Source organism: Felis catus, chromosome C2, assembly GCF_018350175.1.
Source record: "Felis catus isolate Fca126 chromosome C2, F.catus_Fca126_mat1.0, whole genome shotgun sequence".
Taxonomy (NCBI): Eukaryota; Metazoa; Chordata; class Mammalia; order Carnivora; family Felidae; genus Felis; species Felis catus.
Window position 1 is genome coordinate 112,750,835 of NC_058376.1, and position 17,531 is coordinate 112,768,365.

General features: G+C 38.8%; 1 protein-coding gene across 1 annotated transcript in view; it reads right to left on the reverse strand.

Moving 5' to 3' along the window:
* Positions 1 to 17,531, reverse strand: part of MED12L (mediator complex subunit 12L) — a 335,495-nt gene that overhangs the window by 28,638 nt on the left and 289,326 nt on the right. Inside the window, 3 exon segments of the mRNA XM_045037430.1 lie at positions 7,991 to 8,202; positions 12,029 to 12,185; positions 15,054 to 15,416. Coding sequence (XP_044893365.1) covers positions 7,991 to 8,202; positions 12,029 to 12,185; positions 15,054 to 15,416 — 732 coding nt within the window.

The window sequence follows — 17,531 nt, forward strand, 5'->3', positions numbered from 1 at the left end:
ATGCGTTCCTCTGCTAATGATGTGAATTACCACAAAGGGAAGCAAGAGCTCAGGAAAAGATGCGTTCAAAACTGTAACTGAGATGAAGGTGCACGAACTGGTCTATGTTCCCAAGCCCAGGTCATGAATGTTCATTGGTGTCTAAACCGTACACATAAATGATGAAAATCATGAGGCAATCAAAGGAGAAAACTTTCAGAAATAAATCCCATTAAATCAAACAGGGCCGATGCATTCATGATTCTGTGTTACAGTCTCAAACATAAACCAAGTGAATAACAGTGAAATGAAGACTATAATTTTTACCAACTATAGAGAAATAACCCACTTCTCACTTTGATGTTCAAAGAGTAATGCTACAAAAGTTTACTTAAAAAAAAAAAGAAAGAAAAAGAAAAAGGAATGACAGCGGGGGTGTTACCATTATGTTGTCAAAGTCTTCCAGAAGGGAGACAGCAGAGTTACAGAAGTCCTACAGAAAGGGGACAGCAAGAAAACGGCAGACAATACAGATAAGATTTTTTTTAGCCTAGTGATGTGTGTAGCCACAATACATATGTAACAGTTCATTTTAAAACAATGTTTCAGGGAGTCAAGACTTAAAAACCCAGGCCCTGCAGAGGCTTTATTAATTCATACACCAAACACTGTACTATAGACTGGACATAAATGGTAATATTCATATAATGGAAGAGCACAACCCAGAGGTTAAGTGCAGACATAAAAGAAGCAGAGGAGCTATCAGACAGACACTTACGGTAACTAAGGGATGTTGGAACTCCACTGGGAGCAAAAGGGGTGCCAGAGTCCTTCCTAGCCTACAGTCAGTGGGAAAGCTCAGAACACGTGGGGCACATTAAACGCAAAAAACATTAAGTGAACAAGTCAGTGGGGTCATACATTGTTGGAGGATGAAATTAGCTCCATCCTCAGGAAGTACACATGAAAACTGGGCATTATGTCAATCACTCATTCAATCAACCAAATCAGACAACAAATATTTACAGGGCCACCAGTGTTTACAAAGGAAGAGGGAATCTGGTTTAGAAAAACATCTGATTTGTTTCCCCAAAAACATTGGGGAAAATTCCTATTTCTCAGGAAAATAATTCACTTGTTTAGCCACTTTTATAAACGGAGTACAAGTGACATTTGTCTAAGATGTTAAACATTTTCTGCCCACTGAGTTTTAGAGATAGAGATAAGGCAAAGGATTACCAACCCTAATAGGAAAAAGTATTTTATTATACTAAGGACTAAAAAACTGTAGGAAAAATTCCCCAAGGAAGTATCTCTTCTCACTATTTTAGGCGTACGTATATAATTCATGGCATCTGTACATTTGTATTTGGGTCCGACGACCATTCTATTAATCGTCCACTCTCATCACCCCCTAATCTTGTCTCCTCTCTCCTAATAATCAAGCTGTGTACACTATTTTCTAAACTATAGGGACCCAATCGTAATTTCAGCAAATAAAATGCACATCTTCCTCATCATTCAAAAAAAAAAAAAAAACGGAGAAATGCCAGATATTAATAACCAAAGCACCCACTTCCCTGGATGTGGTCGTTTTCCATCCAAGGAACAAAATAATAGGGCTCAGGACATATTTACTAGTTCAGGGGTTTTCTCTGAAGTTCATTTTTGCCATTGAGATGTGTTTAAATTATCCACTCTAGGAGAATGCATTAAAGGTAATTACTACAACTAACGATGTGTTTCAATAAGGCTATTCTGCCTACCTTTAGCAAATAAGAATAAAAGTATTGTGAAATGCGCTTATATTATCAGGAAAATTACAGAAGGGAAACCTTGACTAGCTAATACAGTTAAAAAAAAAGATGCCTAAATTCACAGATAATTGGGATATACAAATTTAAATGTCATAATATGGTACTGTTTCACCTGCTCTGAATGAGAAAGTTACAATCTGACAACATCAAGGGTTGGGGGGAGATAGAAGAAAGGAGAAAACTCATTTATAACTGAGGAGAATCATCACCACATTGGAAATCGAACCAGCATTTCTACTTGGAAGCACATACCCTAGCTCTTTCCGTATGTGCAGAAGAAACATAAAATATGTAACATAATAGGGGCGCCTGGGTGGCTCTGCGGTTAAGCGTCCGGCTTCGTCTCAGGGCATGATCTCAGGGTCCGTGAGTTGGAGCCCCGCATCAGGCTCTGTGGTGACAGCTCTGAGCCTGGAACCTGCTTCAGATTCTGTGTCTCCCTCTCTCTCTGCCCCTCCCCCGCTCTCGCTCTGTCTCTGCTCTCTCAAAAATAAATAAAGATTAAAAAAAATTTTTTTAATGTAACATAATAGTAATATAGCATTAGCAGTAAGAAAAAAATTGAAAATAACTTAAATGATCATCAACAGGAGAATGGACAAATATTAGATCAATATCCGTAATGGACTAGCATCAACCAAGACAAATGAATAAAACTACATGTGACAAGTAGATATTCAAAACTGGTCGAAATAAAAAGTTATAAAACAATACAATAATATGTGTGAAACCATCATATTAAGTTTCAATTCTTTTTTTTTTTTTCAACGTTTATTTATTTTTGGGACAGAGAGAGACAGAGCATGAACGGGGGAGGGGCAGAGAGAGAGGGAGACACAGAATCGGAAACAGGCTCCAGGCTCCGAGCCATCAGCCCAGAGCCTGACGCGGGGCTCGAACTCACGGACCGTGAGATCGTGACCTGGCTGAAGTCGGGCTTAACCGACTGCGCCACCCAGGCGCCCCTTAAGTTTCAATTCTGAAAGTAATATATGTTTATGTTGATGGTTGCAAAAATATACAGAAACATAAAAACATTCATGAGAAAGAAAAACACTAAATTTACGATAGTGATTACCTCTTTATAGGAAAAAAGGGAAACGAGAGTACACATACTGTTTTATTTTTATTTTCTTAGATGATCTAGAGAAAATATGGGTGGAATTCTTCAGGATTATTCAGTAAAGCTAGGTAGTAAATCCATCAGTGTTTGTTCTATTTTCTATTCTTGTATGTTTGAAATACACCACTAGAGAGGGAGGGAGGGAGGGAGAGAATAAAGGAAGGACTCAGAAATTCCAAGGTGATGCCACATCCCTAGGGTAGGAGATCAATTACCATATAAAGGGTGGTCATTCAACTTAAATGGGTTTCATCAATCCAAGAGGCAAGTTTTCAGGGTGTTACAAATTCACTTTTGCCAGGGAGCTCACTGCTCTGGGAGGCTCTGACTCAGTCATTGTTATTTTATTAAGTGATCTAATTCCTTCATTTAGATACACATTGATGCCACCTGCCCTGTGGTTAATAATGTAATGCTCTTAAAGTAACCACTAGCTCTAACTGGGCACACCATTTCTGTCCTCTGTCAGAAATCTTCCTCTTCAATGTCATCAATATCCATATGATTATCTGTAGCCTATCACCAATTGCCTTCTTCCAAATTTGTCTCAGCCAATTTAAACTACATATATTGTCTTTCTTTAAATAAAGACAATCAATCAAGAAAGCTACATGTATTGTCTTCCTTAAAATAAGTTGGCTGGTGTTGATTATTACAAAGAACAATAAAGGGGTTTTGTGCACTAAAACGGGGAAATTAGGATAAAGCTATACCACAAATCAAGGCAAACAATTAAGTCCTTTCCATGGACCAAACTTAAGGATGCCCTCCAAAAGCCCCTTCCCTAGAAGACTGATACAGTGGGGGTGAGGAAAGCAAGTTCCTCCTGTCAGAAGAAAAATATTGGCCCTAAAAAAGAGACTGGAAAACAATTTAAGCAGCATTTTGCATTATTTTCACCAATATTTTAGATTTTGTGATGCTTCCCATAGGATATGTAGAAAATATAACAGCGATATTTTTAACACTACAGTTGGAATTATCCCCTCGAAAGTCTGTATTACAAAATTAGACAGTAAAAATATACCACTTTAAGAAACCAAAATGGCTATGTGGAAAAGTAAACAACATTCCTTCTTACTGGCCTCTTCCATGGGCAGCCACTGAGCACCAGTCTTATTAGGGACAATTAATATGATGATACAAGTAAAGCATTGGATGTGCTCTTAATTCTCTTTTCATCTGTTTTTAGGAAAATAAAGATTTTTATGTGATAGAGATGTCCTTTGAAATAATACATCCATAAAATGATACTAACAAAACAGCAACAAGTATGACAGCTAACATTTTTTGAGCACTTACTATGAGCCGGCCACTGTTGTAAAGGGCTGTTATATGTATTAAAACATTAATTTCACAAGAACTCTGTAACGTAAATACTGCATTGGCTCCACTGTATAGATGAGGCTCTGAGGCACAAAAGGGCAACATAATCATGGCACTGAGTCCCATTTAGATAAGGGACATCAAGTAAGGGATGGGAAGCAGATCACTTTTACTTTCCTGGATGAAGACTAACTAAAAACAATGAAAGCAAGTTTCCTTGCCAACGTATCTTTATGCATACTGATAGGTAGTAAAGCTCTAAGAAAATACACTCAATTACAACCATTACCTCAGGTAATGTGATTAAAAAGACTTAACAATATCCATGCTATTTAAGCATTTGTTTTCTGGACACTATACCAATGTCTTAATACGTTCTTTAGGAAATACAAGAATGATCCATAACAGAAACTTCCATGACCAACTGAGGCTGATATTCAGTTTCTGCAGTGGACACAGAGTTAATTTATAATGGAACTGAAGTTTTCTTGTGCACCATCTAAGGCTGGATGACTCCTATATATATCACCTTGTTTCCATTAAGATGGGAAGAGGCAAAGAGGGTTCCATAAGGTATGAGACATATCCAGAATCCAGGAATTTACATCCTGTCATGCCCCAGCTAGGTTTTCAGAAGAACCATAGTAGAGATCACTGCTGGAAGCAGATTCTGGAAGCACTAGAAGAATGGCTGAGAGGAGTTTGTGGATAAAAATCAGACTGCTAAGGATTAAGGCTACTAGGAAGCTCCAGGATCCTAGAAATAGTTTCCCAAAACACACATTCGTTTGATAAGCCTTTCATAAATTTCTACCCTCTGCTCACTACCATGTAAACATGATACAGAGTATAAGACCTGATGTCTGAAATTCTCCAATATGCTTGTTACACTTAAGTTAATGGATTCCCAGAATTAGAGAATTGCTAAGGATAAGAAGATCAATGATTTCTATCTCATAAGAGAAAAAGATATCACAAGTGCTTATGTAGCTAGAGAGAATCACATTATGTGTAGGCATTTAACTGGGTCCTGGCCAAAATGAGAATGAACATTTCTCCATCATTTCTTATCACGAAGGACATAAGTGAGTACTTATTAGAAAAACAACTGCATCCCGAACCATACATTAAAACAATTTATCAACATCACAAATATTCCAAATCATTCTGCTCTTATTCTAGTTTTTTAAGGATTACCACAGAATTTTTTTCTGCCACAATACCAGATTTAACTAGAATCCAGGTATATTAATAGTTTGTACATGAGGGGCGCCTGGGTGGCGCAGTCGGTTAAGCGTCCGACTTCAGCCAGGTCACGATCTCGCGGTCCGGGAGTTCGAGCCCCGCGTCAGGCTCTGGGCTGATGGCTCAGAGCCTGGAGCCTGTTTCCCATTCTGTGTCTCCCTCTCTCTCTGCCCCTCCCCCATTCATGCTCTGTCTCTCTCTGTCCCAAAAATAAATAAACGTTGAAAAAAAAAAATTAAAAAAAAAAATAATTTGTACACGAGAGGAGAGGAACTAACATTTCCTCAGGACCTCCTAGGTACAGGCACTCTGACAAATGCTATGTATAATCTCACTGACTTTGTGTAGGACCATTCAACCATACCACTGCACCATGCATGTACGTCTCTTCCTTAAAAAAAAAGTTATTTCCCCTCAAATATCTAACACTTGAAGAATGGTAAAACAAAAAGGGTAACAGGAAGGGTGGGTGGCTTAGTCGGTTAAGCGTCCGACTTCAGCTCAGGTCATGATCTTACGATTTGTGGGTTTGACCCAACATTGGGCTCTCTGCTATCAGCACAGAGCCTGCTTTGGATCCTCTGTCTCCCTGTCTATTCCTTTCTCCCCCTCAAAAATAAACAATCATTAAGAAATATTAAAAAAAACAATAATAAAAGAGTAACAAGAAAAAGAAAAAAAGGGGAAAAAAGGAGTTAGCAAAAAGAATCAGAAAAAGAGGAGTGCCTGGGTGGCTCAGTCGGATAAGTGTCCGACTCGATTTCGGCTCAGGTCATGATCTCACGGTTTATGAGTCAAGCCCTGCATCAGGCTCTGTGCTGACAGTGCGGAGCCTGCTTTGAATTCTGTCTCCCTTTCTCTCCATCCTTCCCTGACTCATGCTCTCACTCTCTCTCTCTCTCCATAAAAAGAAACAAACAAAAAGTAGACATAAAAAAATAAACTTATTGGAAGGCAAGTTTTACTTAGTCGTACATTAAATTAAAAGGGAACTGAATTCATGCTGTGGGGATGGTTACTCAATGTACAGCAAGTTTTTTGTATAATCTTGACAAGGACTTGAAACAATACTATAATTATTTTTGTTCATCCCCAAGAATAGCTAAAATCCTACTGAGGTTTTTAATGGCTCACGTTTTAAAATTGCTGCTTATTTAAACAAAATAACTATTTCTTGATATCCAATCCTCATCATTTCTGTGTAAGAAGCAACTCAGTCCCCTTACCTGACACCCAGGGAGTTTGAGCAATTGCTAGAGGTCTGAGAGAGACAAGCATGCAGTGACTGGGCTTTGCATCCCCATACAGTTGAACTAGTTTCCTCTTTCCTGTCCTTCTTATAGGTAAAAAACAAAACCATTTTTAAGAATGTGTAACTAACCCTCCCACCCTCAAACGCCCAAATCACTAAGTGGATGCACTGACTGCAAAAATGTCCTAAGTTATATAATGGACACATGCCTAGAAAGTTATCCAAAATACAAAGAATATTTGTAGAAGCATTAAAATTTCTTGCTCATCTGAAAGTTTTATGGTTTCTTTTAAAGCAGGATACACATGCAGATTGGCTACTTCCTTTGAGGTTCAAGAAAGTACCTAAATCACAGCGTTGTTGTGGGATATTGTGGGATCTACGATAACTAACACATTTAAAGGGCTTAGAAATGTTTTGGCAAATAGTAAGTGCTCTACTGGTGTTAGCTGCTATTATCATCATCAGTAATATTTTTTAGCAAAATTGCAAAGTACAAAAAGTATGTAGAAACTGGATTAAAAAAAAAAGTCCCAATCTCACCTCCTTTTCTATTTTATTTATTTGTACAGACGTGTGGGCTTCATGAGCCAATACTATGCTGTGTATGATGGCCACCATTGTCTTGTTAAACAATCACTGTCATCTCAAAAGTTAAAGACAATTGAGTTAGAAGGCATAAAAGCAGCAATATAAATTCAAGAATGAAATTGAAGGTATCTATACACTGACTATTATTTGTACTATATTCTTTGCTATAGGTCTTACTATTAAGCACATACTGAACATAGAATCTATGCAGGGAACTACAGGGAGAAACCTAAGAACCATCAGGATTTTAAAGATACAACTTCAGGGTAATAAATCTACTAAAAATACATGAAAGTAAAGCTCGAAGGAGTACAGAATATGGTGCTAATTATGGGGAAAGAGGGCTCAGTGAGCCCTCACTACAAGGATGAAAAACCTGCTGCTTCTAAGTGACTAGAAAGTCATCAGCCCTTGTTTTTGTTCTAAAGGCACACTTTTAATGAACTTAAGATACTTCCAAAGTTCTCATCTGATCAGTGATAATAGCAAAATACACGGGAGGAAAAGTATTTACAAGCCTGGAGGAGAGGCAAGTCTGCGCTCATATATGATTTCAGGGATACACAGGCAGGAGGGATATGCCACATACCCCACACTCATCCCCAACTAGAGGCGCTACCAAAACACAGAGGACTCCATTGCTGGATCTGGACAAACCTGCTGGAAAGGTCGAGCCTGGGCTTGCCGGAGAAGCCGCTGCTGCTGCTGCTGCTGCAGAAGCTTCATCTGTATCAGCTGCTGCTGCGATGTGATGGCGTGGAGGGGCGGCGGCTGCATCATGGCCCCCGAGCGCCGCTGCAGCATGTTGGACAGAGCTTGTTTGGTATTCGTTGGGACGAAGGAGCCCGTGGGGTCCAATCTAGAACCACCTACCAAAGCAACCAGAAAGAAGGGCTCTCTGTGCATGTTAATACAACACTTCTTCCTTGTTTTATCAAAACACAGGAACCTTACCTTCTAAGCCTTTGTGAGCAAATGGAAAATAAGGCCCGCCTCACCCCACATAAATATTAAAGGTCTGTGGAGAACTGCACAATTTCCAAATGATGGGGAGGAGTGCTGTAGGAGTGAATTATAGTATTTCAGTGACTTCATAGAAGCCCCACTTCAGTTGATAACCTGAAATCCCTGAAACAGACTCAAGGGTGTAATTTTGGAACCATGTGGGTTTTAAACACTGCAAGGCCTTCAGGAACACGTTACCTGCATAAAATGTACTGCCTTCATGGTATATTTTGCCAGGTGTCCTAAGTCAGTCATAGAAACTCTTTTGTAATCTCAAATAAATTTAAAGCTCATGATATTTAAGTTTCGTGACGATAGCAAAATGAAAATGCCCCTTTTGTAGAAGAGACGCAAGAAATACTTTGAAAACTTGAAAGGCTTGGAAACTTCAAATACCATGACTCAAAGACAAAACACATCTTTTTTGAAGGACAGAAATCAAACAAGAAATGTTATTTGTAGTGATCCTTGAGAAACCAAAGGAAATCCTCAACATATTTGCATATATAATTTGTCAAATGCCTTTAAGAGTTTGGGAAAAAAATTTTCAACATTTGCTGGCTTCAAACTAGGTGCCAATCCTTCATTTACCAGATTTTATATACTTTAATATATGTGTAAGAAAACCTCTATATAAATATCTCACAAAAGATGTGTTATCTTTTTTCTTTCAAACAAGTTGTATGGTGAAAAAAACATTGTAAAGCTATTCACTTGAAAAACCCACATTCTTTTAAAGACACAAACCTACAGCCAGCAACATGGTTTATGAAGTCATTCAGCAGCATTTGAAGAACATTTGGAAAAAAGAGGAAAGTCAACTCAGGTACCATACGGCAAGGTAAATTTTATTGAAGAACTGGAACTATACTAATACGTAAAAACTTAATGAACTCATTTTACAGATAAAGGAAACTCTAAGGACCAGACTACATTTCACATTGTTTGAATTTTCCTAACGTTTCTATAATTTTGTACCTTTGAGCCAACTAAAGAAATAAAGTAACTATCCCTGAAGCCCTCTGCATATTCCTAATTACTTTTCTCACCTTCTTTCTCTCACCAAATGTTATTCTGAATATGGTGTTTAATATTCCCAAACATTTCCTTATAACTTTACCAAACTGGCATGTATACATGACAAAGAAAGATAAATTGTAGAAGGGCGAGTGGCTGGGTATATGTCTACACGTGTATACTGAGGGGGCATAATTCTTTGCATTTTAACTATATATTAATGAAAAGCATACTGTACATACTCTTCTGTAACTTCATAGGACTCATTTTAAAAAAATCACACATATAAAATCCCTATGTATCTTCATTTTCCTTAATATTTTTTCTTACACATCCTTAAAACTCACCTAATACCTAAGGTTCCTTAACTTATAAACCCTGCTTATAGTATTCTAAGGGAAAGAGAGTATATGTCATTATGAAACAGTGAACCTTTAATTCATACAGCCCTGGTGTTTAAAAATGTTACAAATTCACAAGAACCTTAGAACTGAAAAAATAAAGTTCAAAAGAGAGAACATGCATTATTTTCCACATTTATTATTGTCTAGTTCGCTCTTTGTGGTCTACATTCATTCACTCAAGAACCAATTTTTTTTTTAATTTTTTTTTTAATGTTTATTTATTTTTGAGACAGAGAGAGACACAGCATGAGCAGGGAAGGGGCAGAGAGAGGGAGACACAGAATGTGAAGCAGGCTCCAGGCTCTGAGCTGTCAGCACACAGTCCGACGCGGGGCTCAAACTCACGAACTGTGAGATTGTAACCTGAGCCGAAGTCGGACGCTTAACCGACTGAGACACCCAGGCGCCCCAAGAACCAATTTTTAAGAGCTTACTAAAAGCCAGAGGCTGCTTTAAGTTCTGAGGAGACTACAGTAACCTTAACAGAAAAAATGCCTGCCCTACCAGAGCTTACATTCTGAAAAGGGCAGATAATAAACCAGTAAATAAGTAAAATATATAGTGTATAACCAAATGCTAATGCCACGGGGAAATAGAAAGCAGAGGGAAACAGGGTTCAGGGAAGGGCTGTGGCTTACCATTTAAAACAGAGCGGTCAGTGGAAGCCCAGTGAGAAAATGGTATCTGACCAAACCCATAGGAGGAAGGCAGTGAGCCATGTAAAATACTTAAGGATGAGCACTACAGGCATAGGAGCCAGCAGGTGCAAAAGCCCTGAGGTAGGAATATGTTAAGATCTTTTACTGAGCATGTTTGCTGGGTTAGATCATCTTCTGTATGCTACATTTTCAAAAGTTTACTTTAGGGGCTCCTGGGTAGTTCAGGTGGTTAAACGTCCAACTCCGGCTCAGGTCATGATCTCGCATACCGGTTTGTGGGTTCGAGTCCTGCGTTGGGCTCTGTGTGGACAGCTCAGAGACTGAAGCCTGCTTCAGATTCTGTGTCTCCCTCTCTCTATGTCCCTCCCCCACTCACACTATGTCTCTCTCTCTCTCAAAAATAAACATTAAAAACAATTTTAAGTTATACTCTGTGTGTATGTGTATGATATAAACCTTATTTCATCACTCAAAGAAGAATGAACATTTTTATCCATTTTCTTTACTATAGTCTCTTACCACCCAAAACAGAGTCTGGAACATTATGAAGTTCAGTACATTTTGTTGAATAAATAATTGAATCCCCTACCCTATGAGGGTATATATTAGCATATCCATTTTACAGATAATCAAGCTGATGCACAGAGAAACTAAAACCCAATGTTATACAGTAGGAGAGTGGTAGAACCAGACTTGAACCTAGATGTATAACTTCCAGACCAGCCCTCTTAACCACTAATTTAGATGGCGAAATATGGATTCTCCCATGAGCCAAGAATAAAAAAATGTCTTTCCTAGGCCTCAAGTGTCATACTTAAATTACAGTAAAAATCATAACATGCAGAGTAAGACCTCAAAATAAGCTACTCTGTTGAAACAAGCAAATTTTCTTCTAGAAAGAAAATTAAATTCAGTTCTAAGAGATTTTTTTATTTAGGACATGTTCATTTCAGATATAAAATATACTTGGGCTTGAATTAAAGCAATACTAAAATTAGAGATATGGTAGTTTTCCTTGTTTGATAACTCAGTCTACTTGCTTAACTAAATTTCTGAGATCCTTCATGGTATAAGCAATTTACAATTCATCACATGAGAAAATAAAGATGCTTCACAATATTGACTAATTACTTAAAACACTGGTAAGAATTTTATCTCATCAAAACATACACAAATTTCACAACATACAACTCTTATCAACTTTTTATCTGATATTGTACATTTTCATCAGTAGCTAATTTCCTTCTAACACTGAATGAAAATTCCCAACTCAGTACATAAACTAGTAATTAAAACCTTATTTTAACACTTGAGGAACACCCCCAAATTGGGCATATATTGGATTACTACTGTATACACTCAGGTATTGTTTGATTGTTAAAATATATTCATCTATGTGACAATCAAAAATATATTAAAAGAAACATTCAAAAAATAAAATAAAACACCTTCATATTATTAGAAGAAAAACCACTCTGAGCGGAGAGGATTACAGAAACGTCAACGGAGTACTCAGTTATGGCATTTTCTAAGTTTTACAGAGATTTCCGGTTAAACCCCAAGCTACTTCATGTCTCAGAGGGACCCAACTGCACTCTCTCCTCACATACCTGGAGTAAGAGATTGGTTCTGAAGGAAAAAACCCGGCTGCTGGGGCTGACCCATGAGGTTATAGCCCCATAAGGTGGACTGCGGATGGTGCATCATCTGGGAGGAAATGGGTGAGTAGTTAGGAGGCACTCGGTATATGTTGCTCTGTGGATACTCCTTCAAAATAAAGAGAAAAGATAATAACAATAAAGTTATTTAACTCCACAAACTATAGGTAATTAATGCAAATTCCTCCTATCACATTCTTCAAGCCAGCTTCTATCCCAGTGGGCAAGGCTGTTTTTTATACAGGTGAAGACACAAGGCAAGAGTGTCAACATATTCTTTTGCAAGACACTCATTTGGGTAAAAACTTTAGAATAAGAAAGTACTTGGCTTCGACCCCTAACTCCCCACAGGGTGGCCTGTGCAGAGGTCTATGTCCGGAAGTGCATCTTTGACATGTTGAACTTCCTGGCATCCTAGCACCTGGTGCTCCCTGAGGGAGACCACCCGGGATGAGGAAGAGGATGAGGTGCAGCTCAGATCAACCAGACATGCTGCCAGCCTGGAGTTGCCTGTGGCCATGCACTCAAGAAGACATCCAAAGAGGCTGTGGATGTCTACGGATATGCCATCCATGGGACGGGCCCATTTTTTAAACAAAACTTCGATGCCGATGGGATGGTCATTGAGTACACTGGTACTGTCATTCATTCTGTGCTGACAAGCAGAAGTTCTATCAAGGGAAGGGTATTAGGTGCTACATGTTCTCTATAGGTGGCTTTAACAGGGTGGAGGCCACAAGGCATGGCAATGCTGCCGCTTCATCAACCACGTAGGTGAGCCCAACTGCCCCTCCCAAGTGATCCAGGCGGAGGGCCAGGAACACATCAACATCTTTGCCCTGCCCTGCATCCTGTGTGCTGAGGAACTCACCTATGGCTACAAATTCCCCGTTGTGGATGCCAGCAACAAATTGCCCTAAGACAATGGCACCAAGCACTTCTGTCGGTTCCTTAACTAAAGCCCCAAGGCTGCCCACCACACCCCCTGCTTCCATCTTGCCCCTAGTCTGGGGCTCCCTAGTCCCCTGCAGAACATGTCACCAGAACTATTATGTTCGGGGTGGGTATGGGCATGCAGGTGGCAAATGCCGTGCCTCTACCCCTCTAGCCTACCCAGTAATTGCTCCCTTGCTTCCCTGGGGACCCAGGATGTAGGTATTGTAGCAAGTTTTCTAAACACTGTTTTTGTCTATGCACTTTTTTTATTTAAGAGGGTGGGATCCCAGGTGGGAACCCCCTATAGTAAAGTTCGTCAATGTTTGGCGGAAAAAATGTACTTGGCTTCAGTGGGGGGAAGATGGAAAAGGATCACTTCTGAAGTTTGTTTTTAAAATACTAAAAGCACATCAATATTGACCACTGCCCACAGGTGAAAAAACGTCTTCAGATGCTCATTCTCCAGATCATTTCATCTTAGGTCATTTTAGGAATCCTTCCCGATATGCTGGGTCTGGATGAGAATGAGGCCATGAAGACGCACAATACTTCAGGACCAGTCCCTGGCCTAGATGGTATCTTATTTCCACTATTCAAGCCAGTACGCAAATGAAGCAGACTCTCTGCCATCTGCCTGCATCCCATTTCCTGCACCTGGGCTTTGTCTTCCTTATAGGACATGCAAAGTCTCTAAGGATCACACCTGAATGTCCCAGTTATCTACCCACCCCGCTTCTTTTCATGTAGCCCTAAAGGATAAAGGAAAAACAAAACCTCAGATCCCTGAAATACAACCCACTAGAAAGGGACAGTTTCAGAAGTAGTATGGGACGAAGGGATATTACCAGGGCTCACTTGGAAAATGAGAGGAATTTTCAGGCTTTTAAGAGGGTGTTATTCTGAAAATAACAGAAACTTATCCATGCAGACTAACAGCCTAGGAGTCCAGATTCTGGGGAGTGGCAGTCTGGACCTTATTAAGCACCTCTTCAAGACAAAGGAATATTGGTAGGAAGAATATTGGTAGAAGGTATGAGAAGAGGGCACTACCATTCAATGGTATCCAAAAGCGATGGTCGTCTTCTCTAGAAAAAATGTTAATCATCAAGCTATCAGCTAGGAAAAGATATGTTGTGGTTCTGATATAGGTAAGTGATAATTATTAGACATGATAATTATTAGACATGATAATTATTAGACATAACCCTAACCCTATTAGATAATTATTAGACATTCAATTATGAATATATCTTCCATGGTACAACAAGAATACCCTTGCGTTATGTAGAAAAATGTTTTAAATTCTCTCTCAAGTATTTTCTAGGTGAATTAATTGTAAAGATACCTTACACATTCACTCTATAAATGTTATAAAATTATTCCCAAATTGCCATCTCAATGATTTCTGTTGTTTTCAAGAAAATGTTGGTAGAGGTAGGGAAGACTAATAGGAAAACAAGGAATAGGACTTTTTAAAATTGTGTTCATCTTTTATAAAGTCTGAAAATCTGTGAAAGAGGTAAAATATATAGGAAGTTAAGGTGAAATAGTAAAATATGAAATCTCAGAAACATCCTATTGGATATATTAGATGGAATGTTAGCTAGGGAAAGGTAAATAGTTTTCCATATTAATCTACTACCATTATCAAGTGCTCAAAATACGATAAATATTTTAGACATGTCTTATAATAAAAATATGTAAGATGATGAGCTTTTACGGGTCTAAACAATTCAAGTTTCAAATGTGAGAAATGATGAGGCACTGAAATATTAATTAAATACTACTCACAATGGAAGCCCAAACTTAAAATAGTGAAAAGTAGAGAAGGAAAAAAATCACAAGCTATAATCCTGTCCTCTGTGACAGGTCACTATTCGTGTGCCATTCTATTAATTAAAATAGAGCTTTGTGAAGATTACAACTGTTACAAGAAGGATGATAATGCTCTTCATAATGTTTCTAGGAAAAGAATCTGGGCACTATTAAATCTCTCACTAGATGCCAATGAGCCAAAGACCTCCCTACTTCTCACACTCACGTCAACTCTTGAGCTTGATTTCGTCTTGCGCTTCCTTCCTTTTGTTTTCTTCTCTTCATCTGTTGCGGTTTTTCCCTGATCTGACAGCTCAGCTGATTTCCGCTCTGGTTCCTGAGAGATGGGAGATGTGGGCTCCTCCTCTTCCTCCTCGGGAGGCAGGGGCAGCGGTTCGAGGTAGTAACTTCGGGGCTTGGGCATGGGGTGTGTGTGATACAACAGCAGGTGATGCTGCTCCTCGTACTTGATCACCTTTCGGTCCACTCGGACAGTCCCGAACCAGGCCCAAGACAGAGGAGCTGGGTTCTTCTGACCCTCAAACAAATCCCATGGGGACACCTTCTGCTTTGTAGACACCTGAAGACCCTGTGGTGAAATAATGCTCTGTGAACACACGTTCAGATCTTTCCCTGACCGAGAGCCCAAGCTTGCTTAGGACAAGGATACACAGAATATTCTGGCTGGCTGCGTGCCTTAGAGAACCCTAGCATACAGCACATGGGGAAACACATTGATTCAGGGTTACAAGGCTACATCACTGGAAAGCTGCAGCTAGAATTCAGACCTTTAAAGTCAGTTCTGTGGTTCTTTATACATGTGATGCTCAACACCACGTGGTTGAGTATATATTACTGCAAATTGGTATTTTTCGGTGTACCTGGTGGCTCAGTTGAGCATCTAACTTGACTTCAGCTCAGGTCATGATCTCCCGGTTCGTGAGTTCATGAGATTTTTTGGATTCTCTCTCCATTTCTTCTCTCTCTCTACCCCTCCCCCACTCACACGCATGCGCTCTCTCTCTCTCAAAAATAAACTTAATATGAATGAATATATAAATAAACAAATAAAATGGTGCTTTTCATTTAGTATTTTTTGCTGCTGTTGTTTTTCAGGAAAAAATATTTTCTAAAAAATACTGCAATATTGATCTTACTGTATTGAATTATAATCAGTTACAACCATTTGCAATTTATTTTGTTGTTTTCAAGATAAAGCAAAACTTGAGAGCCAAGTTATTGTCAACCTCTACTTGGGCTCAAATTTACTTCAATCCAAACATGTATGGACTTGATTCAATACAGGAATCTTCCATGTACTTAATAAGCCAGTTTCTGAATAGTTAGGGAATATTCTTACAGACATAACTTGTGACAAGAGGTACAAATAAAGTCCCTTCAATACAAGATTACCTCTAATGAGTTTACAAGAGGAGATGTTACTATGCTTCTGAAAACAAAGGTTTCTTATTTTTAACATTAATTGGTGATGTCTCTTGTACTTTCCCTGGGATACCAACTTGAAAATATTTTTCCTCAGAATAACCACAAAAATAACTACTCAGGCATTCCACAAGATATGAATGCTCCCGTTCTTATCTACGTGGATGGATTTATGCAAAATGAAGGCTCATTTATCATGTATAAATGGACTGTTTCCTAATACTTGCCTAGAGTTTAGACCTCTTTCCTAGGTGCAAAGACCATATATCCTAATGGGTTCAAGATGTCTCACCACTAGAGAGCCCAATGACACTGCAAAATCAACATGCCCACAATGCTAGCTTTTTCCATCTCTACAACCATACTGGTAGAAGTACTCTAGTTACTGTGAATTAGTTAAGTATTGCCTTTCTCCTAGGAACCACACTCCTTCATACCTTTGCAAAAACTCTTCCATTGGCCTGTACCAGACTGTTCCCTACTTCCTAGCTAACTCTTAATCTTTCAAAATAATTCAACGGTCAGTTTTCCTGGAGACCCTATTCTGACTACCTACTCCTTATCTGAGTGTGATGGCTCTTTCTCAGGTTCCCCTAACACTGTGTACCACATGGTAATTGTCTATCCACTTCTGCTTAAGGGCAGGAGCTCTGTCTTTCATATCTGTGATTTCACAAATTTGTGGTTGCTCAATGTTCATTGAAAGAATAACTGATCACTCTTCTTGTGTTTAAGGGAAACTTGTTTAATAGCATACATAAAACAAGTGTTTGTTAAAATATTGTTTAATTGATGAGAAAATTAAGTAACATTACTCTAAAAATATTTTTTACTCAAAATAGCTTACAACATACTTTATCAATCAAATTTTTCTTATCTATATATATATATTGTTTCCAATTCTAAACTGAAAGGAGAGTTTTGTTTTTTTTTTTTTTTTTTTGAGAGAGAGAGAGAGAGAGAGAGAGAGAGAGAGAGAGAGAGAGAGAGAGAGAGAAAACAAATGCAAGCGGAGGAGGGGCAGTGGAAGACAGAATCTTAAGCAGACTCCATGCCCAGCACAGAGCCCAGGGCTTGATCTCATGACCATGAGATCCTGGCCTGAGTGGAAATCAAGAGTCGGATGCTCAACCCACTGAGTCACCCAGGCACCCCCTGCCTTTTTTTTTTTTCTCCTTTCTTTTTTCTTTTTTCTTTTAAGCACTAACCTTTCACTTAGTTTTCCCTTGGTGGCTTCAGAAATTCACATAAAGTTTTTTTT